Raw genomic sequence first — 23523 nt, 5'->3', positions numbered from 1 at the left:
AGAGGCTGCAGAGAGATATAGACAGGTTGACTGAATGGGCAAGAACATGACAGATGGAATACAATGTGGGGAAGTGTGATGTTATCCACTTTGGTAGGAAAAACAAAAAAGCAGAATATTTTTTGAATGGTGAGAAACTGGGAAATGTTTGCATTCAGAGGGACTTGGATGTCCTTGTATGTGAATCACAGAAAGTTAACATGCAGGTACAGCAAGCAATGAGGAAAGCAAATGGTGTGTTGGCTTTTGTTGCAAAGGGATTAGAGTATAAGAGTAAATAAGTCTCACTACAATTATACAGGGCCGCACCTGGAGTATTGTGTACAGTTCTGGTCTCCTTACCGAAGGAGAGACATACTTGCCTTAGAGGGAGTGCAACGAAGGTTCACTAGACTAGTTCCTGGGATGAGGGGATTGCCCTATGAGGGGAAATTGAGTAGACCTAGGCCAATACTCCCTAGAGTTTAGAAGAATGAGAGGTGCTCTGTTTGAAGCATATAACATTCTTAAGAGGCTTGATGGTTAATGCTGAGAAAATATTTCCCCTGGCTGGGGAATCTGGAACACAGGGTCACAGTCTCAGAATAAAGAAACATAGAAATTTACAGCGCAAAAGGAGGCCATTTTGGCCCATCGTGTCCACGCCGGCCGACAAAGAGCTGCACGGCCCTTGGTCAGCAGCCCTAAACTTACATATAAATCTTATGAACAATGACGGAAAAGCAAAGAGCACCCAACCCAGTCCACCTTACTGCGACACCCCTTATACTGAAACATTCTGCACTCCACCCCAACCAGAGCCATGTGATCTCCTGGGAGAGGCAAAAACCAGATTAAAAATCCAAGCCAATTTTGGGAGAAAAAATTGGGAAAATTCCACTCCGACCCATCCAGGAGATCACCCTGGCCGTACTCGATTCCCTGCCGTACTTATCATTATTTGCGCCGTTCAACAAAAGGTCATCCAGTCTAATTGCAATTACCAGCTCTGGGTCCGTAACCCTGCAGGTTATGGCACTTTAAGTGTCCTTCCAACCATCTCTTAAAAATGGTGAGGGTTTCTGCATCCACCACTCTTCCAGGCAGCAAGTTCCAGATCCCCACAACCCTCTGCATAAAGAAGCCCCCCCCCCGCCTCAAATCCCCTCCAAACCTTCCACCAACCACCTTGAAACTATGCCCCCTCGTAATAGACTCTTCCACCAACGGAAATAGGCTCTTACTATTCACTATGTCCAGGCCCCTCAATATTTTGTACACCTCAATGAGGTCTCCTGTCAGCCTCCTCTGTTCCAATGAGAACAAACCCAGCCTATCCAATCTGTCCTCATGACTAAGATTCTCCATTCCAGGCAGCATCCTAGTAAATCTCCTTTGCACCCTCTCCAGTGCAATCACGTCCTTCCTATAATATGGCGACCAGAACTGCACGCAGTACTCCAGCTGTGGCCTAACCAGAGTATTATACAATTTAAGCATAACTTACCTGCTGTTATATTCTATGCCTCGGCCAATAAAGGCAAGCATTCCGTATGCCGCCTTAACCAATTAGTCTGCTACTTTCAGGGATCTGTTCATCTATACTATTAAGAGGCCTACCGCTTAATGTGTATACCCTTTCCTTATTAGCCCTCCCAAAGTGCATCATCTCACACTTCTCTGAATTAAATTACATTTGTCACTGCTCTGCCCACCTGACCTGTGGATTGGTATCCTCCAGTAGCCCATGACTTTCCTCTTAATTATCAATCACACAGCCTATTTTAGTGTCGTCTGCAAACTTCTTAATCATACTCCCGATATTCAAATCTAAGTCAGCCATTAAGGACTGAGATGAGGAGAAATTTCTTCACTCAAAGGGTTGTGAATCTTTGGAATTCTCTGCCCCAGAGCGCTGTGGATGCTCAGTCTTTGAGTATATTCAAGGCAGAGGTTGATAAATTTTGGGGCTACTGCGGGAAGGTGGAGTTGAGGTAGAAGATCAGCCATGATCTTGTTGAATGGTGGATCAGGATCGAAGGGCCAAAATGTCCCACTCCAGCTCCTATGTTCTTATGTTGTTGTACTTTTATACAGGTGCAGCGTCCAAAATCCGTAATTCCGGAATCTGGTCTCCGGACCGATTGGTGGTAGGGTTGTCTGGAATCCGTAAAATGTTCCGGAATCCGGACCCTGCCAACCTTGAGGTGCCGCTGCTGCCTGATCTCTACCTCACCTCACCTGCTGACCTCTGGCCTCGCTGCCGCTGCCCGGCCTTGGGCCTCGCCACAGCACCCATCGCCGACCACGGGCCTCACCTTGCCGACTGGCCTCACCGCACCGCCCCTTGCCGTCGCTCAACCTCTGGCCTCGCCTCACTGCCCCTCGCCGCCATCGCCCGACCTCTGGCCTCACCTCGGCGGTCTGCCTGAACAACTCCTCTTCGCCGGGGCCCCGCCCAAACATCTCTTCGCCGGGGCCCAGCGCGAACACCTCCACGGCGGCGGGACCCTGCGCGCGGCGACCCGAACAGCTCATCGATGACCACCCACCCTTTCTGACTTTCCAAAATCCGGAAATATCTGAACCTGGGATCGGGTGTTTCCGCATTCGTAATGTCAGAAAGACGTTCCAAAATCGGGCAAAACACAAAATTCGGAACGGCCTTGCTCCCAAGGGTTATGGATTCGGAACGCTGCACCTGTATAGTGTCTTCGGGGCACCCCACAGCCAATGAAGTACTTTAGAATTGCAGTCACTGTTGAAATATATGAAATGCATCAGTGTAAAAGCAAAAGTTCATTGCTATTTGACCTGGAGGTGTCTGCTTATATTGTCGAACTGGAGAGTTCCACTGGAATGTGTAACTGGAACCACCTAACCCAAGTTCTGAGTGACTTTCCAATTTGTAATTCACTCCATTTTGACTTCCTGAATCCCAGCGCAAGTGTTTCCCTCCCCCAGCTGAAGTCCATTACCCCAATGTAAGGGCATCCATCCCCCAGCTGTGTGCTGAAGATCATTACCCCAGCAATCCCTTCGCCAGCTTAAAACCGTCCCCCCCCCCCAGCGTTCTGCCTTCTCCACTCCCTCCTCCCTTCCCCCCCCCCCCCCAGGATATATCACCAACGATGTCTCTGCAAAATCCTGCAAATCCCCTGAGAGGACAGGCGCACCAACCTCAGTTCCTCCACCACGCTAACATCCCCAGTATTGAAGCACTGAACGCACTCGATCAGCTTCGCTGGCCAGGCCACATGGTACGCATGCCAGATATGAGACTCTCTAAGCAAATGCTTTATGCGGAGCTCCTTCATGGTAAACGAGCCAAAGGTGGGCAGCGGAAATGTTATAAGGACACCCTCAAAGCCTCCCTGGGTAAAGTGCGACATCACCACTGACACCTGGGAGACCCTGGCCGAAGACCGCCCGAGGTGGAGAAAGTCCATCCGGGAGGGCATTGAGTTCTTCGTGTCTCAACACAAAGAGCATGAAGAGGCCAAGCGCAGGCAGCGAAAGGAGAACGTGGCAAACCAGCTCCACCGACCCCTTCCCTCGATGGATGTCTGTCCCACCTGTAACAGGGTCTGTGGCTCTCGTATCGGACTGTTCAGCCATCAAAGAACTCACTTTGGGAGTGGAAGCAAGTCTTCCTCGATTCCGAGGGACTGCCGATGATGATGAGGATGAACCCCTGCCCCAGCCTGCTCTCTCTCTCTCTCTCTCTCTCTCTCTCTCTCTACCCCCCTGCCTGCCTGCTCTCTCCACACCCCCCTCCCGCACTCCCCAGCCTTCTCTCTCTCTTTCTCTCTCTCTCCAACCCCCTTCCCTCCCGTAGGTCTTTCTCTGCTGTCCTCCCACACCAGCTCGTTCTCTCCCCAGCTATTTCTCTGCTCCCTCCTCTTTCCCCTCACCCCCCCGGCCCCCCAGCTCACTGTCTCTCCCCGCTTCTCTCTGTTCCCGGGGTGCTGCGGGAGGCTTGATGCCTGCTTGGGGAGGCTCGGCGGATGTGTTCGGCAGCTCAGTGGAGGCAATGTGATGTTGGACGCATGCGCAGAAAAGGGTTATTGGGAATTGCACTGGGAGGTGGGGGCGGGGGGACGGGGCCAGGGGGACGAGGAGCAGTGATATTTGTCCTAACTCTCGCTTTTGCGCATGCACGGAAGGGAGACTTAGTACAAATAGTTACTGCATTATTTTTAAAGGCTTATAAGCTGCTTTTATATTCTTTGGTCACCAGTTCTTGTAGACTGGGTTTTTTCTTTTACAGCCTGTGATGACATCAATGTAAATCTGCCAGGTTTTGGTCCCTTAGACGAGCAACAGGGAAGACCTGATTTTCACTGGGGTGAGTGAATGTCTAGCTGCTGTCACTTCACACGTGCACAATGCCGTGCATGGTGATATGTGCTGCAACTAAAATGCCCCAACCAGACTGCACATGCTCGGAAGGTTAGGGCCTGTGTGTCACCTGTTTACAGCATGTTCCAAAACTAAATGCAGAGAACTCTGATTTTCTACTGCACGGAGTGCTGCACTGTCGGAGGTGCTGTCTTTTGGGTGCGACATTACCTCACAGATGGATGTAAAAAATCCCATGGCACTATTTTGAAGAAGAGCATGGGAGTTCTCCATTGTATCCTGGCCAATATTTATCCAACTAACATCACTAAAAACTGGACACCATCACATTGCTGTTTGTGGGAATTTGCAATGTGCAAATTGGCTGCTGTGTTTCCTACATTACAACCGTGATTGCTTCATTGGCTGTAAATTCCCACAAACAGCAATGTTCTAAAAGCATTTAGTTTTAGAACATGCTGTAAAGAGGTGGCACACAGGGCCTAACCTTCCGAGCATGTGCAGTCTGGTTGGGGCATTTTGGACATTCTGAAGTTTGAAAGCTGCTATATAAATGCAAGTCTTTCAGGCAAAACTGTAATTTCAACCCTTGCTGATTTTTTTGGACAATTTTTTGGGGTACATTGCAACTGCCTCTAAGTACCCCTGGTTGGCAAGCGGAGAAAAATCAGCCACTATGCCCATTCTAACCACTTCACAATGATGCTTACTGCAAAGTGCATTTGTTGTTAAAAGACATGATTAGGTTCAGTTATGATATATCCATAATTGAATGTTCAAATCACTCATGACTTTGCCCCTCCTCCAGCCTGACAACCCTACACGAACTCTGCGTTCCTTCAATTCTGGAGTCTTGTGCATTCCTAATTTTTTGTTGCCTCACCATTGGCGGATATGCCTTCACCAGTCTAGGTCCTAAGCTCTGGAATTTTCGCCCTAAACCTCTCCGCCTCTCCTTTAAGACCATCCTTAAAACCTACCTCTTTGCTCAAGCTTTTGGTCACCTCTTCTAACATCTCATGTGCCTCGGTGTTAAACCTTTATCTGATAATGCTCCCGTGAAGTGCTTTAGGAAGATTTACTACGTTAAAGGTGCTGTACAAATGCAAGTAGTTGTTGTAGCATGCTGGGCTGATACATGAAGGGCACCCATTTGTGTGAAATAGAGACGATGGTTGGCGCTGGTGGAACTGGACCCCAGCTAGACTCAGCACCTTCAGGTAAGAGGAGAGCTGAAAATTGGAACAATATCCTGAGACCCCAACTGTAATGTAAAAGCAGCGATAAGGGAATCCAGGGATATCTGGATATGGCAGGAAAGTGAAGTTGAGGTAGAAGATCAGCCATGATCAGTTGAGCTCTTGTCTCCAACTACCCTGGCCATTTCCAAACTATTTATAACTAATAAATGAAAGTGTTCAAGAAGATTAGAGAAAAGGCACCATGTCTTTTTTTTTCCTTTAATACCCCTATGAGTATACACTTCGGTTGTTCGCAGCAGTGTCCAGGAGATTAATCTTTAATTCCTGGAGACTCCAGGGCAATCCAGGAAGGTTGGCATCCCGAATTTAATCATGGGGATAATGCACAAATGTAATGCAGCAATCATAGTGGATCCTACTAAATTCTTCAGTCATTCACTCCAAGCTACTGCATCTGATCTCTTGATAGTTCTAGAACAACATTTGTAGAAATTTGGGAACACTTAATGTGCCTGTTCTCTTTGGGAGGTTCTGCACTATGATCCTTGGTCCTTAATGTGGGTTTCTGAGGCATTTTTAAAAATGTAAGAAACATGAAGATGACCCTGCAAATAAAAGTGAGAGGGAACCGTAGTTAACTGAAAAATAGTATTTAAAGTGGGTGGCAGTGCTCCAGAACAGAGTTCCAACTCCATTTTTTCTCAAGTATATACCATTATTAATCACCCTCTTGCTACTGCTGCAGTTCTGGATGTGGGAGAGAGAGATCCATAGTAATGGATGCTGCTTAGCAAGTGTGAAACTGCTTTAAAAAAGTATAGCGCATTTTCACTTGCTGAGGAGTAGGTGTAAGCCCTGCTTCCATTTGTTTGGGACAGGTTATCAAAATCTTTCGGGGAAATTTAAAGATTAAGTAGCCCTTCGTGTCTAAAGATCTCATGGTACTATTCAGAGAACAGCAGCAACTTGCATTTATATAGTGCCTTTTAACATTGTAAAACATCCATCCCAAGGCACCTCACAGCAGTGATGAACAAACAAAATTTGACACCAAGCCACATAAGGAGCTATTAGGACAAGTGACCAAAAGCATGGTGAAAAAGGTAGGTTTTAGCAGGGAGTTCTTCCAATGTCGCTGTTAGCATTCCTCCCTCAACCAGCACAGCCCCAAAAAAGGCAAATTAACTGATCATAAATACTTGTGAGGCGTTGCTGGCATAGAATAGCTGTTGCATGTTACTGCACAATAAGTCATTGTATAAAGCGTTTTAAGAAGTGTCTGTGATTTGGAGCTATATAACTGCAACTATTTACAATGGAAATTTAAACCCTCAAGGATCAGGCTTGTGCATTATACAGGATTGATACTCAATGGTTATAGTAATCAATATCTTGTGCTGGTATGCTCCAAACCTTTTAGTCAGACTGAGATTTGATTTCATTTATTTTTACAGGTATCTCCTGGTCAACTCAGTAAAAAATACAGCTCATGTTCAACTATATTTATTGATGACAGCACTGTAAGCCAACCTAACCTGAAAAGCACAATTAAATGGTAGGTAACCAACAAGTGCAATTCTCCTTTTTGTCAGACTAGATTTAAAGTAGATTAAATTGGTTCTTTGCTTGTCTAATTGTGGGGAACTAAAGACTCGAGTGTTTAACTTATAACCTCTTAATATGAGCTGTTGTGATTTATCTGAATAAATGAGCCTTAATTAAAGTGTCAGCCTTGGCTCAGTGGGTAGAACCTAGAGTAAGAAGGTGCTGGATTCAAGCCTAGTCCAGGACATAAATGCATCATTTGGGTTGACACGGTTAGAGATGCCGTCTTTCAGATTATTGCAGTTCCAATCCGATGTGAAAGATCTCAGGATACTATTTGAAGAGGAGTTTTCCCAGTTTCCTGGCCAACATTTATCTCTGAGCCAACATTGCCAAGAACAGATTAATTTATCACTAATCTCATTTGCGGTTTGTGGGATTTTGCCATGTGCAAATTCTTTGGCTGCTGCATTTACCTACATCACAACAGTGATTGCACTTTTAAGGTTAAATTGTTGGCCATAAAGTGCTTTGAGATGTCTGGAGAATGTGATGGGCACTATGCCACTCTTCTCATTTGAGTCTGCTGGCAAGCTATTCGTAGCATTGCATCTTAAAACAAAAAGAAAAATAAATCCCATTTTAAGTACAGATTTGCGTGGATCTGTAAAAATTCTATGAAGAAGCCTAATTTGACTAACTGAAGGGGAGGGGTTGGTTGACCTGAATGCAATCCATCTTTGGCAATGATATTTTCTTTGGAAGGGTGTTGGTGATAAATGATGGATAATTGATTATGTCAGACCATAGATAGTGTAATCTTGTATTTAAATTTGCATTTATGTAACAGTTTAAATGTTAACTTTTGTTTCCTCCCCTTCCTAACAGCGTTACACTTGCAATATATTATCACACAAAGAACAGGTAATCTTACTGTTTCTCAAATTTTTCTTTTAAGCGCCACCAATTATCCAGCGCCATCTTGTAGCAACTAGTTTGTGTGACTTTGCAAGAAGCAGGATTTTTCTACAATGTCAGGGTCACAGCATGCTAGGACTCTGCCACTCAATTTTCAGGAGGTTAATTTTCAGAATTGAATCAGTTTTCAGTGCATTGCTTTGGGTTTATTAGCCTCCTGTGTAGTACCGGTAGCCTAACGGAACACTGATAACTGCCCATAGCCGAGTGTAATAAGTTTAAAATGGAGCAAAGATAATAGAAAAGGGAGTTTCTTAACAACAACTACTTGCATTTATATAGTGCCTTTAATGTAGTAAAACGTTAGTGTTTTACCAATGGTGATGCAGTGTAAATTGGGGATGCACAAGAGGTCCCAATTGAGGAAAGGAATGCAGAGTTCTCGAAGGGTTATACTGCTGGAGGAGGTTACAGAAATGGGGAGGGGTGAGGCCATGGAGTGATTTGAAAAGAAGGATGAGAATTTTAAATTGAAGCTTTGCTGGACTGGGAGCCAATGTTGGTCAGCAAGCATGGGAGTGATGGGTGAACAGGGCTTGGTGCAAGTTAGGACATGGGCAGCAGTTTTAGATGAGCTCAAGTTTATGGAGGTTGGAAGATGGGAGGCAGGTCAGGAGAGCATTGGAGTAGTTGAGTCTGGAGGTGACAAAGGCAAAGATAATAATTTTTAAGCTTGAGGAACCAGAAACTTTGAATAATGAACACACAAAAAATAATGGACAAAACAAGGCCTACTGGTCCATCCAACCTGTCCCAGACAATTGCGATGCTTTGTGCATCACAATACAGACACTCCCTATCCTACCCAAAACCAAAAAATGATTATAAACCCAGACCAATTAGGGGGGGAATCGGGTAATTGTGTCTTGGAACCCCTTAGGTGATTGAAACTAGTCCAGGAGATCACCCAGTCCTGATCAATGTTACAAGATTGTAGGAGGTGATCTCTGCCCCATCCAGAAACCAATCCAGCTCTTGCTTGAAGAAATTCAGCGAATCGGCATTCACTGCATGAGCCAGCAGCCTGTTCCGGAGGTCCACTATTTTCTGGGAAAAGAAGAACTTCTAACATCTGACCTAGTTGTGCCCTTACAGAACTTGTAAAGAGTGATACCTGGTCCTTCCTAACCTATTCAATTGAAACAATTGGTCTACATAAACACAATCTAGTCCATTCATGATCTTATAAACCTCAATGAAATCATACCTAAGTCTATGCTTTCTCGAGTATAAAGATGCAGCTCTTTGAGCACCATGTGGGTAACTAGGATGTTTTAAACTTAGGAATTAATCTTGTGGCCCTCCTCTGCACTCTCTCCAAATCCTCAATATCATCGACCATGTGAGGAGACCAAAAGTGGGCACAATATTCTAACGGTGGCCTAACCATGGTCTTGTTGGTGTAAACCATCATCATAGGCAGTCCCTCGGAATCAAGGAAGACTTGCTTCCACTCTTAGCATGAGTTCTTAGCTGTCTGTACAGTCCAATACGAGAACCACAGTTTCTGTCACAGGTGGGACAGACAGTGGTTGAAGGGAAGGGTGGGCAGGAAGCCTGGTTTGCCGCACGCTCCTTCTGCTGCTTGCGCTTGATTTCTGCATGCTCTCGGTGACGATACCATGGCTCAGTTGATAGCTGTCTTGCCTCTGAGTCAGAAGGTGGGTCATGAATCTTTTGAGATTGATGCAATAAAGCATCCAGATACTCGGATTACCTTTTCCGGTGTGATGCTTTGTGTGCAACAGTGGAGCTGGGGGTGGCTTTGAAGAGAAAATTTTTATTGTGACAGATGAGTCCTACTTCAAAGAGTTGTTTACATTATCTGCCATAATCATATGATGTGAATCACTACTTTTCATTAGCTTACCTGGACCAGTTTAATGTAAATCTCTTTATAAATGGGGTAGGGGGCATTGAAGAAGAAAACACTTTCCATGGAAAGTATAATCTTGCAAAGAACAGTTCGGCTATGGTGCACATGATTAAGAGGGTAGGTAGGTGCCTTTCCACGTTCCCTTTCCAGGAATGTTATTTGTATTTGAGTGACAGTGGTACTCTTGTGCTTGAAAAATTAATGGGGATGAGGAAGAGATTTAGATCGGCAATCAATCACACTTGCCCTTTGTGAATTATTATTTTATTGGATTTTTTGATGTATGAAAGAGCTGTTTATAAAACACTCAATATTTTAAATAGAAACCAGCAATCGACTGGACTGTGTTCACTATGGAAAGTAAAGGCATGTCTTTCCGGTAGTTAGAGGGTAAGCTATGCTCAGTAGAAAGTAGCGATGGAGTGATCACTTCATAAATAAGAAGTACTTCAATAATTATAGACAACCAAACCATATGATATAATTCTTCTTTTACCTTTTACATTGGGTTGTATCCTTACGGATACCAAAACAAAATCTGTGCATCACTCTGGTGTCTGTATTGTAATTTGCCTCTGCTGTCCTCCAGGCATGTGCAGAAGGCTGGATCTTCACTTTCTGAAGTGGCATGCATCAGGATTGCAAGAGAACAGAGGCTCATGCCGGTATAGAAGATTTCTGTCTTTAATTTCCCTTGTAAATGCTTCAAAAAATTGGATGCAACAGGACAGAGTCTGAATAGGAGGCCAAGTTGGGCTAGGTTTAGGGATAAAACTATGCTTGAATTGTATAAAACACTAGTTAGGCTGCAGCTAGAGTATTGCATGCAGTTCTGGTCACCACATTACAGGGATGATGTGATTGCACTCGAGAGGGTACAGAGGAGATTTACGAGGATGTTGTCTGGACTAGAGAATTCACCATTAAATTAGATCATGGCTGATCTGTATCTTAACTCCATTTATCTGTCTTGGTTCAGTAACTCTTAATCCCTTTACGTAACAAAAGTCGTAACGCAAAATACAAGAACAAATAATCTAAATTGCTCAGTAGCCTCCTACATGTTTGTTTTAGAGTGGCACTGGCAGAGTCCTTAGAGCAAGTTGGGACTTAAAACGGAGATTAGCACAAAAAAATTAAAGTGTGTGTTTCATTTTAAAGAGTATTTTGCTATAAAGATCTCAACTGGAGAGCTGGAGCAGAGTTCCTCCTTTTTTAGTTTGCTTCAAAAGTACTATTGTTCAACCATCTCCTCTAATTTACAGTTTTACCATGCACAGAAGTCTGGCTTTTACATCATTAAGAACAATATAAGAAGTCACTGGCGGGAGTAGTCTATAGGCCTCCTAACAGTAGCTACACTGTAGGACAGAGTATAAATCAAGAAATAATGGCGGTTTGTAAGAGAGGTATGGCAATAATCATGGGTCATTTTAATCTTCATATTGATTGAACAAATCAAATTAGCAAAGGTAGCCTTGAGGAAGAGTTCATGGAGTTTATTCGGAATGGTTTCTTAGAACAAGAGATGGTTTCTTAGAAAGCTGCGGACTTCAGGAAGATATCAATGTACTGGTCAAATGGACAGAACAGTGGCAAATGGAATTCAATCCGGATGTGTGAGGTAATGCATTTGGGGAGGTCGAACAAGGCAAGGGAATACACATTAAATGGTATGACACTGAAAAGTGTAGAGGAACAAAGGAACCTTGGAGTGCAGATCCACAGATCCCTGAAGGTAGCAGGCCAGGCAGTTAAGGTGGTTATGAAGGCATATGGAATACAAGAAACATAGAAAATAGGTGCAGGAGTAGTCCATTAGGCCCTTCGAGCCTACACCACCATTCAATAAGATCATGGCTGATCATTCCCTCAGTACCCATTTCCTGCTTTCTCTCCATACCCATTGATCCCTTTAGACGTAAGGGCCACATCTAACTCCCTCTTGAATATATCCAATGAACTGGCATCAACAACACTCTGCGGTAGGGAATTCCACAGGTTAACAACTCTGAATGAAGAAGTTTCTCCTCATCTCAGTCCTAAATGACTTACCCCTTATCCTTAGACTATGTCCCCTGGTTCTGGACTTCCCCAACATCGGAAAAATTCTTCCTGCATCTAACCTGTCCCGTTCCGTCAGAATTTTCTATGTTTCTGAGATCCCCTCTCATTCATCTAAACTCCAGTGAATAAAGGCCCAGTTGATCCAGTCTCTACTCATATGTCAGTCCAGCCATCCCGGGAATCAGTCTGGTGAACCTTCGCTGCACTCCCTCAATAGCAAGAACATCCTTCCTCAGATTAGGAGACCAAAACGGAACACACTATTCCAGGTGAGGCCTCACCAAGGCCCTGTACAACTGCAGTAAGACCTCCCTGCTGCTATACTCCAATCCCCTAGCTATGAAGGTCAATATACCATTTGCCTCTTTCACCGCCTGCTGTACCTGCATGCCAACTTTCAATGACTGATGAACCAGGTCTCGTTACACCTTCCCTTTTCCTGCCATTCACACAATATTCTGCCTTCGTGTTTTTGCCCCCAAAGTGGATAACCTCACATTTATCCACATTATACTGCATCTGTCATGCATTTGCCCACTCACCTAACCTGTCCAAGTCACCCTGCAGCCTCTTAGCATCCTCCTCACAGCTTACACCGCCACCCAGTTTAGTGTCATCTGCAAACTTGGAGATATTACACTCAATTCCTTCATCTAAATCATTCATGTATTATGTAAAGAACTGGGATCCCAGCACTGAGCCCTGTGGCACCCCACTAGTCACTTCATTCCATTCTGAAAAGGGCCCGTTTGTCCCATCTGTCTGCCAACCAGTTCTCTATCCACGTCAGTACATTACCCCCAATACCATGTGCTTTGATTTTGCACACCAATCTCTTGTGTGGGACCTTGTCAACAGCCTTTTGAAAGTCCAAATACACCACATCCATTAGTTCTCCCTTGTCCACTCTACCAGTTACATCCTCAACAAAATTCCAGAAGATTTGTCGAGTATGATTTCCCTTTCATAAATCCATGCTGACTTGGACCGATCCTGTCACTGCTTTCCGAATGTGTTGCTATTTCATCTTTAATAACTGATTCGAACATTTTCCCAATACTGATGTTGGGCTAACCAGTCGATAATTACCCATTTTCTCTCTCCCTCCGTTTTTTAAAAAGTGGTGTTACATTAGCTACCCTTCAGTCCATAAGAGCTGATCCAGAGTTGATCGACTGTTGGAAAATGATCACCAATGCATCCACTATTTCTAGGGCCACTTCCTTAAGTACTCTGGGATGCAGACTATCAGGCCCCGGGGATTTATTGGCCTTCAATCCCATCAATTTCCCTAACACAATTTCCTGCCGAAAAAGGATATCCTTTAGTTCCTCCTTCTCACTAGACCCTCGGTCCCCTTGTACTTCCGGAAGGTTATTTGTGTCTTCCTTCTTGAAGACAGAACCAAAGTATTTGTTCAACTGGTCTGCCATTTCTTTGTTCCCCATTATAAATTCACCTGAATCTGACTGCAAGGGATCTATGTTTATCTTCACTAAACTTTTTCTCTTCACATATCCATAGAAGCTTTTGCAGTCAGTTTTTATGTTCTGGCAAGCTTCCTCTGTACTCTATTTTCCTCCTCCTAATTAAACCCTTTGTCTTCTCTGCTGAATTCTAAATCTCTAAATCCTCAGGTTTGCTGCTTTTTCTGGCCAATTTATATGCCTCTTGGATTTAACACTATCCTTAATTTCCTTTGTTAGCCACGGTTGAGCCACCTTCCCCGTTTTATTTTTATTCCAGACAGGGATGTACAATTGTTGAAGTTGATCCATGTGATCTTTAAATGTTTGCCATTGCTTATCCACCGTCAACCCTTTAAGTATCATTCGCAGTCTATTCTAGCCAATTCACGCCTCATACCATCGAAGTTACCTTTCCTTAATTCAGAGACTAGGGTCCTGAATTTAACTGTGTCACTCTCCATCTTAATAAAGAATTCTACCATATTATGGTCACTCTTCCCCAAGGGGCCTCGCACAACAAGATTGCTAATTAGTCCTTTCTCATTACACATCACCCAGTCTAGGATGGCCAGCCCTCTAATTGGTTCCTCGACATATTGGTCTAGAATACCATCCCTAATCCACTCCAGGAAATCCTCCTCCACTGTATTGCTACCAGTTTGGTTAGCCCAATCTATATGTAGATTAAAGTCGCCCATGATAACTGCTGTACCTTTATTGCACGCGTCCCTAATTTCTTGATTGATGCTCTCCCCAACCTCACTACTACTATTTGGTGGTCTGTACACAACTCCCACTAGCGTTTTCTGCCCTTTGGTATTCTGCAGCTCCACCCATACAGATTCCACATCATCCAAGCTAATGTCCCTCCTTACTTATTGCGTTAATTTCCTTTTTAACCAGCAACACTACCCCACCTCCTTTTCCTTTCTGTCTATCCTTCCTGAATGTTGAATACCCCTGGATGTTGAGTTCCCAGCCCCTGGAGTCATGTCTCCGTGATGCAATTGTATCTCATTCATTAATTGCTGACTGTGCAGTTAATTCATCCACTTTATTACAAATACTCCTCGCATTGAGGCACAGAGCCTTCAGGCTTGTCTTTTTAACACACTTTGCCCTTTTGGAATTTTGCTGTAATGTGGCCCTTTTTGATTTTTGCCTTGGGTTTCTCTGCCCTCCACTTTTACTTTTCTTCTTTCAATCTTTTGCTTCTGCCCCCATTCTATTTACCTCTGTCTCCCTGCATAGGTTCCCATCCCCCTGCCATATTAGTTTAACTCCTCCCCAACAGCATTAGCAAGCGCACTCCCTAGAACATTGGTTCCGGTCCTGCCCAGGTGCAGATCATCCTCTTTGTACTGGTCCCACCTCCCCCAGAACCGGTTCCAATGACCCAGGAATTTGAATCCCTCCCTTCTGCACCTCTTCTCAAGCCACGTATTCATCTGAGTTATCCTGCGATTCCTACTCTTGACTAGCACGTGGCAGTGGTAGCAATCTTGAGATTACTACCTTTTTGAGGTCCTACTTTTTAATTTAACTCCTAGCTCCCTAAATTCATCTTGTAGGACCTCATCCCATTTTTTACCTATATTGTTGGTACCTATATACACCACAACAACTGGCTGGTCACCCTCCCGCTCCAAAATGTCCTGCAACCGCTCCGAGACATTCTTGAGCCTTGCACCAGGGAGGCAACATACCATCCTGGAGTCTTGATTGCGGCCGCAGAAACGTCTATCGATTCCCCTTGTAATAGAATCCCCTACTACTGTAGCTCTCCCACTCTTTTTCCTGCCCTCCTGTGCAGCAGAGCCACCCAAGTTGCCATGGACTTTGCGGCTGCTGCTGCCTTCCCCTGATGAGTCATCCCCCCAACAATACCCAAAACGGTGTATCTGTTTTGGAGGGGGATGACCGCAGGGGACTTCTGCACTACCTTCCTTCCACTGCTCTTCCTATTGGCCATCCATTCCCTATCTGTCTGTGTAACCTTTACCTGCAGTCTGACCAACTCACTAAACATGCTATTCACGATATTCTCAGCATCATGAATGCTCCAGAGTGAATCCACCCGCAACTCCAATGCCGCAATGCGGTCTGTCAGGAGCTGCAGCAGGACACACTTCCTGCACATGTAGTCGTCGGGGACACTGGAAGCGTCCCTGAGTTCCCACATAGCACAGGAGGAGCATAAACGTGTCCGAGCTCTGCTGTCATGACTTAACCCCTAGATTAACTTAATTTGGCAACAACAATGATAAAGGTTACCTACCGATAAGGAAAAGAAAAGAAAAACTACTCACCAACCACCAGCCACTCACTTACCCCTTGGATGTGACGTCACCTTTCGATTTCTTTCTACTTCTTTGTTTGCCTTCTGCCCCTGCTGCAGCTGCACCAGCTAGCCTGACGAACTCCCCGAACTGCTCGAATGTGGGCCTTTTATAGGCCTCCGCCGACGCTGCTCCCCAGACTCCCGCCTCACGAACACCACGAACTCCTCGAGTGTGGGCCTTTTATAGGCCTCCGCCAACGCTGCTCCCTGGACTCCTGCCTCACAAACTCCCCGAGTGTGGGCCTTTTATAGGCCTCTGCCGACGCTGCTCTCCGGACTCCCGCCTCACAAAGAGCAAGGAGGTTATGATTGAATTGTATAAAACACTGGTTAGGCTGCAGCTGGAGTAACGCATGCAATTCTGGTTCCCACATTACAGGGAAGATGTGATTGCACTGGAAGGGGTGCAGAGGAGATTTACAAGAATTTTGGCTATGAGGAAATATTGGAGATGCTGGATCAACAGAGGAGGCTGAGGGGAGACCTGATTGAGGTGTATAAAATTATGAGGGGCCTGGATAGAGTGGATAGGAAGGGCCTATTTATCTTGGCAGAGGGATCAATAACCAGGGAGCATAGATTTAAAGTAATTTGGTGGTGGGGGGGGGGTTAGAGAAGATATGAGAGGAAACTTATTCACCCAGAGGGTGGTGGGGGTCTGGAACTCTCTGCCTGAAAGGGTGATAGAGGCAGAACACCTCACCACATTAAAAAAAATACTAGGATGTGCACTTGATGTGCCGTAACCTGCAAAGCTATGGACCAAGAGCTGGAAAGTGGGGTTAAGCTGGATAGCTCTTGGTCGGCCGACACGGACACAATGGGCCAAAATGGTTTCCTTCCTTGCTGTAAATTTCTATGAATACATTGCGTAACCAACCTGGGAGCAGACTATTTTAGATCTGGTAATGTGTAATGAGACTGGATTCATTAATGATCTCATCGTGGATGAGACTGGGGAATTTAATAATGGGAAATGACAAGAGACTTTGAACAAATGAGTAGGGTGCCGCTGGGATCAGTGCTGGGACCCCAACTATTTACAATCTATATTAACGACTTGGAACTTCCAACGTAGCCAAGTTTGCTGACTATACAAAGATGGGAGGAAAAGCAATGTGTGAGGGGGACACAAAAAATCTGCAAAAGGACATAGACAGGCGAAGTGAATGGGCAAAAATTTGGCAGATGGAGTATAATGTTGGAAAGTGTGAGGTCATGCACTTTGGCAGAAGAAATCAAAGGGCAAGTTATTATTTAAATAGAGAAAGATTGCGAATTGCTGCGGTACAGCGGGATCTGGGGGTACTTGTGCATGAAACACAAAAGGATAGTATGCAGGTACAGCAAGTGATCAGGAAGGCCAATGGTATCTTGGCCTTTATTGCAAAGGGGATGGAGTATAAAAGCAGGGAAGTCTTGCTGCAGCTATACAAGGTTTTGGTGAGGCCACATTTGGAATACTGAGTACAGTTTTGGTTTCCATATTTACGAAAGGATATACTTGCTTTGGAGGCAGTTCAGAGAAGGTTCACTAGGTTGATTCCGGGGTTGAGGGAGTTGACTTATGAAGAAAGGTTGAGTAGGTTGGGCCTCTACTCATTGGAATTCAGAAGAATGAGAGGGGATCTTATCGAAATGTATAAGATTATGAGGGGGCTTGACAAGGTGGATGCAGAGAGGATGTTTCCACTGATTGGGGAGACTAGAACTCGAGGGTATGATCTTAGAATAAGGGGCCGCCCATTTAAAAAAGAGATGAGAAATTTCTTCTCTGAGGGTTGTAAATCTGTGGAATTTCCTGCCTCCGAGAGCTGTGGAAGCTGGGACATTGAATAAATTTAAGACAGAAATAGACAGTTTCTTGAACGATAAGGGGCTATGGGGAGTGGGCAGGAAAGTGGAGCTGAGTCCATGATTAGATCAGCCATGATTTTATTGAATGGCGGAGCAGGCTCGAGGGGCCGTATAGCTTACTCCTGTTCCTATTTCTTATGTTCTTATGTAAATATTTTGTATCGGTCTTCACAGTAGAAGAACTAAAAGCATCCCAATAATTGATAATCAAGGGGCTATTGGGAGGGGGGAAACTTAAAACAATCACTATCACTGGAGAAAATGGGACTAAAGGTGGACAAATCCCCTGGACCTGATAAACATAAAAAAAATAGGTGCAGGAGGAGGCCATTCGGCCCTTCGAGTCTGCACCACCATTCAATAAGATCATGGCTGATCATTCACCTTAGTACCCCATTCTTGCTTTCTCTCCATACTCCTTGATCCCTTTAGCCGTAAGGGCCATATCCAACTCCCTCTTGAATATATCTAACAAACTGGCATCAACAACTCTCTGCAGAAGAGAATTCCACAGGTTAACAACTCTCTGAGTAAAGAAGTTTCTCTGCATCTCGGTCCTAAATAGCTTGCCCCTTATCCTTAGACTATGTCCCCTGGTTCTGGACTTCCCCAACATCGGGAACATTCTTCCTGCATCTAACCTGTCCAGTCCCGTCAGAATTTTATATGTTTCTTTGTGATCCCCTCTCATTCATCTAAACTCCAGTGAATACAGGCCCAGTCGATCCAGTCTCTCCTCATATGTCAGTCCTGCCAGTCTGGTGAATCTTCGCTGTACTCCCTCAATAGCAAGAAAGTACTTCCTCAGATTAGGAGACCAAAACTGAACACCATATTCCAGGTGAGGCCTCACCAAGGCCCTGTACAGCTGCAGCAAGACCTCCTCGCTCCTATACTCAAATCCCCTAGCTTGAAGGCCAACATGCCATTTGCCGCCTTCACTGCCTGCTGCACCTGCATGCCAACCTTCAATGACTGATGTACCATGACACCCAGGTCTCGTTGCACCTTCCCTTTTCCTAATCTGCCGCTGTTCAGATAATATTCTGCCTTTATGTTTTTGCCACCAAAGTGGATAACCTCACATTTATCCACATTATTCTGCATCTGCCGTGTATTTGCCCACTCACCTCACCTGTCCAAGTCACCCTGCAGCCTCTTAGCACCCTCCTCACAGTTCACACCGCCACCCAGCTGAGTATCATCTCAAACTTGGAGATATTACTCTCAATTCCTTCATCTAAATCATTGATGTATGTTGTAAATAGCTGGGGTCCCAGCACTGAGCCTTGTGGCACCCCACTAATCACTGCCTGCCATTCTGAAAAGGATCCGTTTATCCCGGCTCTCTGCTTCCTGTCTGCCAACCAGTTCTCTAACCACGTCAATACATTACCCTCAATACCATGTGCTTTAATTTTGCACACCAATCTTTTGTGTTGGACCTTGTCAAAAGCCTTTTGGAAATCCAAATACAGCACATCCACTGGTTCTCCCTTGTCCACTCTACTAGTTACATCCTCAAAAAATTCTAGAAGATTTGTCAAGGATGATTTTCCTTTCATAAATCCATGCTGACTTGGACTGATCCTGTCACTGCTTTCCAAATGCGCTGCTATTTCATCTTTAATAATTGATTCCAACATTTTCCCCACTACTGATGTCAGGCTAACCGGTCTATAATTGCCCATTTTCTCTCTCCCTCCTTTTTTTAAAAAGTGGTGTTACATTAGCTATCCTCCAGTCCATCGGAACTGATCCAGAGTCGATAGACTGTTGGAAAATGATCACCAATGCATCCACTATTTCTAGGACCACTTCCTTAAGTACTCTGGGATGCAGACTATCAGGCCCTGGGGATTTATCGGCCTTAAATCCCATCAATTTCCCTAACACAATTTCCTGACTAATGAGGATTTCCTTCAGTTCTTCCTTCTTGCTAGACCCTTAAGACCTTGCTAGGGTCTTAAAAGAAGTGGCTACAGAGATACTGGATGCATTGGTTATAATCTACCAAAATTCGCTGGATTCTGAAGAGGTCCCAGCGGATTGGAAAACCACAAATGTAACACCTCTATTTAAGAAAGGAGGGAGACAGAAAGCAGGAAACTATAGACCAGTTTGTATTACATCTGTCATTGGGGAAAATGCTGGAGTCCATTATTAAGGAAGTAGTAGCAGCACATTTAGAAAATCATAATACAGTCAGGCAGAGTCAGCATGGTTTAGGAAAGGGAAATCATGTTTGACAAATTTGCTGGAGTTCTTTGAGGATGTAACGAGCTGGACAGATAAAGGGGCACCAGCAGCTGTCATGTATTTGGATTTCCAGAAGGCATTCAATAAGGTGCCACATAAAAGGTTATTGCACAAGATAAGAACTCATGCAGTTGCGGGTAATGTATTAGCATGGATAGAGGATTGCTAACTAACAGAGAATAGAGAGTCGGGATAAATGGGTCATTTTCAGGTTGGTAACTAGTGGGGTGCCACAGGGATCAGTGCTGGGGCCTCAACTATTTAAAATCTATATTAATGACTTGGACGAAGGGACCGAGTGTAATGTAGCCAAATTTTCTGCTGATATAAAGATAGGTGGGAAAGTAAGTTGTGTGGAGGACACAAATAATCTGTAAAGGGATATAGATAGGCTAAGTGAGTGGGCAAAAATTTGGCAGATAGAGTATAAAGTGGGAAAATGTGATGTTATCCACTTTGGTCAGAAAAATAAAAAAGCTAATTTTTTTAAATGGGGAGAAATTATAAAATGCTGCAGTACAGAGGGATCTGAGGATCCTTCTACGTGAAACACAAAAAGTTAGCATGCAGGTACAACAAGAAATTAGGAAGGCAAATGGAATGTTGGTGCAAGGGGGATACAGTATACAAGTTGGGAAGTCCTGCTACAACTGTACAGGGCATTGGTGAGACCACACCTGGAGTTCAGCATACAGTTTTGGCCTCCTTTTTTAAGTAGGGATATACTTGCATTGGAGGCAGTTCAGAGAAGGTTCACTAGGTTGATTCTTGAGATGAAGGGGTTGTGTTATGAAGAAAGGTTGAGCCTATACTCATTGGAATTTAGAAGAATGAGAGGTGATATTGAAACTTATAAGATTCTGAAGTGGCTTGATAAGGTAGATGCAGAGAGAATGTTTCCCCTTGTGGGGGAAATCTAGAACTAGGGGACATAGTTTCAGAATAAGGGGTCACCCATTTAAAATGGAAATGAGGAGGAATTTCTTCTGAGGGTTGTGAATCTTTAGAATTCTGTACCCCAGAGAGCTGTGGAGGCTGGGTCATTCAATATATTTAAGGTGGAGATAGACAGATTTTGAATGATCAGGGAGTCGAGGGTTATGGGGAGCGGGCAGGGAAACATAGAAACATAGAAAATAGGTGCAGGAGCAGGCCATTTGGCCCTTCGAGCCTGCACCGCCATTCGCTAAGATCATTGCTGATCATTCTTTCAGTACCCCTTTCCTGCTTTCTCTCCATACCCCTTGATCCCCTTAACCGTAAGAGCCATATCTAACTCCCTCATGAAGTGGAGTTGAGGCCACGATCAGGAATGGCGAAGCAGGCTCGAGGAGCCAAATTGCCTACTCCTGCTCTCATTTCTTATCCTCTTATGTTCTATGTAAGATAGTCACTAATAAATCCAACAGAGAATTTAGGAGAAACTTCTTTATGCAGAGTAGTTAGAATGTGGAACTCGCTACCACATGGAATAGTTGAGGTCAATAGCATAGATGCATTTAAGGGGAAGCTAAATAAGTACATGAGGGAGAAAGGAATAGAAGGTTATGTTGATGGGGCAGATGAAGTGTGGGAGGAGGCTCGTGTGGAGCATAAACACTGGCATAAACCAGTTGGGCCGAATGGCTTGTTTCAATACTGTAAATTCTATGTAATTTGTATTTATCTACTTCTCATTGCATACAGCAAAAAACATCTGGCAGCTTAACATGGCAGTGGGTAGCAAGTGTGCACTGGGTTTTACAGAGGGGCAAAACCACGGTTGAAATGAAGTGTTTTAAGGAGATTTTGGAAGGCATGGACGGTGGCAATGCCGAGCCAAGGGAGTTCCAGAGGGTGGCAGCAAAATGAGTTGCAGGAACATCAGAATTTGGATTACAAGCAACAAAAAGGTGATAAAAGTAGTAAATGTGATGTGTGTGCTCTTTCTGCAGAGATTCAGACAGATCAATAGATATTTTTGATGAGAAAATGCATCCGTTGACTGTAAGTGCTTTTCTTTTTATTGAAATCTTACTATACTAACCAATCACACAAGGGTTAACAACTGAATTCCTTGAGCTTAGTGTGTAGTTCTAGTGAAGATAGATCTGCTGGTGATCATTGGTATTGTATTGTGTGTAGGAATGCACGGGACCAGACAGACTCACCTGGTAGGTCTGGGCATTTCCAAAGTTCACAAAACACCACCTATATTCAGCCCTCTTGCATTTGCCCTCCTGTTATTGTCATTATGTGCACTACCACATGGCTCTTTCAATGTCCTTATTCTTTACTTTCTCTTCCTTACCATCTTATAATGCGAGTTTTATTAGACTGCTGGATGAAGTACCAGTCCAGATGGCTAAATAAAGACAGATATAGCTCAACAGCCAAACTCTCCTGTAGGAATCGCAGGATAGCGATCAGGAATGGGAACTCTGATTTCGTGCTTTGCCAGGCAGTTCGTCCAGTCCATCAGGGGAGTTCAGATTTTAATCTTTTTAAAAAAAAAAAGTTTTTTCCCCCTGTACTTGCTGACATGCTGTAGTGCTACAGCCTCTGCTCTGTGCATAACTCTTGAGTGTTACATGGTGTGCTGCAAATGACTTGTTTCAGCACTGTTATTCAGTCTAGTTATGAAATAATCTGAATTGTTTCATTTGAAAGCAAAATTGGAAACCAATGGTGTCGAATCACCCTGTGCCCCATAGTGATGCGGATGCAAACCCAGGTCATGTTTCACTTCTGATTTGTTATCCAGTCACCCCTGCTGGAAAGTCTGTTGTGTGTTGAAGGAGGGCTGTATCTGGCTAGGCTGTGATGTTCCCCACAGTCGATTACCCAGTCGGCACTCGCTGGGCAAGCTCGCCCGTGAGGTACCCGAGGAGATATGTTAGCCGTCATTAAATTGATTTGAGAGGAGGGTCAAAATGTAGTTATTATCTTTGCACTGTTTTACCAATAGACCTTTTTGAGATTTTGTATCTTGTTACAGAGAGAAGAGGTGCCCGCAGATTATTATAAACGTGACCCAGAACACAAACATATATACCGGTTTGTACGGACTCTCTTCAGTGCTGCCCAATTGACTGCAGAATGTGCAATAGTAACACTGGTAAGGGACTCTCACCAGTGCATACATCTGTGGTACCATACATCAGCTGGTACCGTGCACCATTTGGAGGGTATTGCAACCAATGTTCCTGTTAAGCTGTGTGGTCGCGCAGCTGGCTCACTGGCTTTTAAATGGAAAAACCATGCCTATGCGGAAATCTGAATAGGCTGTGCAGCCCGTTAAAGGGTAAGCGCACCCAAAAAAACATTTCAGGGAACATCGATTGCATCAATGATTAGACATGTACCCAATCTAAACAAAATTCTTGTGCATCATTCCCATTCAATTCAACTCCTTCTCGAGAAACTTCTTGGAAACAAATCTTTCCTGAAGATTTGTTGGTACAAAATCAGTTAAGTCCCAAAACAGTAGAGCTCAGTAGACCTCTAGTTTCTAGTCTGTTCAATATTCCTTGAAATAAAAATCATCCTTCAGCAAAAGACGTAAGCTAAGAAGTGATGGCCTGTTTTCTGTGAGTGATTTTTGTTTGA

The 23523-nt window shown here is 44.3% G+C and overlaps 2 protein-coding genes across 3 annotated transcripts in view; one reads left to right on the top strand and one right to left on the bottom strand.

Annotated features, from left to right (window-relative positions):
• plekhm3 (pleckstrin homology domain containing, family M, member 3) overlaps positions 1 to 23523 on the bottom strand; it is a 334170-nt gene that overhangs the window by 37564 nt on the left and 273083 nt on the right. The window lies entirely within an intron of this gene.
• ccnyl1 (cyclin Y-like 1) overlaps positions 1 to 23523 on the top strand; it is a 76887-nt gene that overhangs the window by 39565 nt on the left and 13799 nt on the right. Inside the window, exons 4-7 of the mRNA XM_070876192.1 lie at positions 6998 to 7098; positions 7977 to 8012; positions 21870 to 21921; positions 22913 to 23032. Coding sequence (XP_070732293.1) covers positions 6998 to 7098; positions 7977 to 8012; positions 21870 to 21921; positions 22913 to 23032 — 309 coding nt within the window. The remainder of the gene's footprint in view (positions 1 to 6997; positions 7099 to 7976; positions 8013 to 21869; positions 21922 to 22912; positions 23033 to 23523) is intronic.

Source organism: Pristiophorus japonicus, chromosome 3, assembly GCF_044704955.1.
Source record: "Pristiophorus japonicus isolate sPriJap1 chromosome 3, sPriJap1.hap1, whole genome shotgun sequence".
Taxonomy (NCBI): domain Eukaryota; kingdom Metazoa; phylum Chordata; class Chondrichthyes; family Pristiophoridae; genus Pristiophorus; species Pristiophorus japonicus.
Note: the sequence above shows the minus strand (reverse complement) of the source record. Positions and strands in the feature narration are given on the sequence as shown.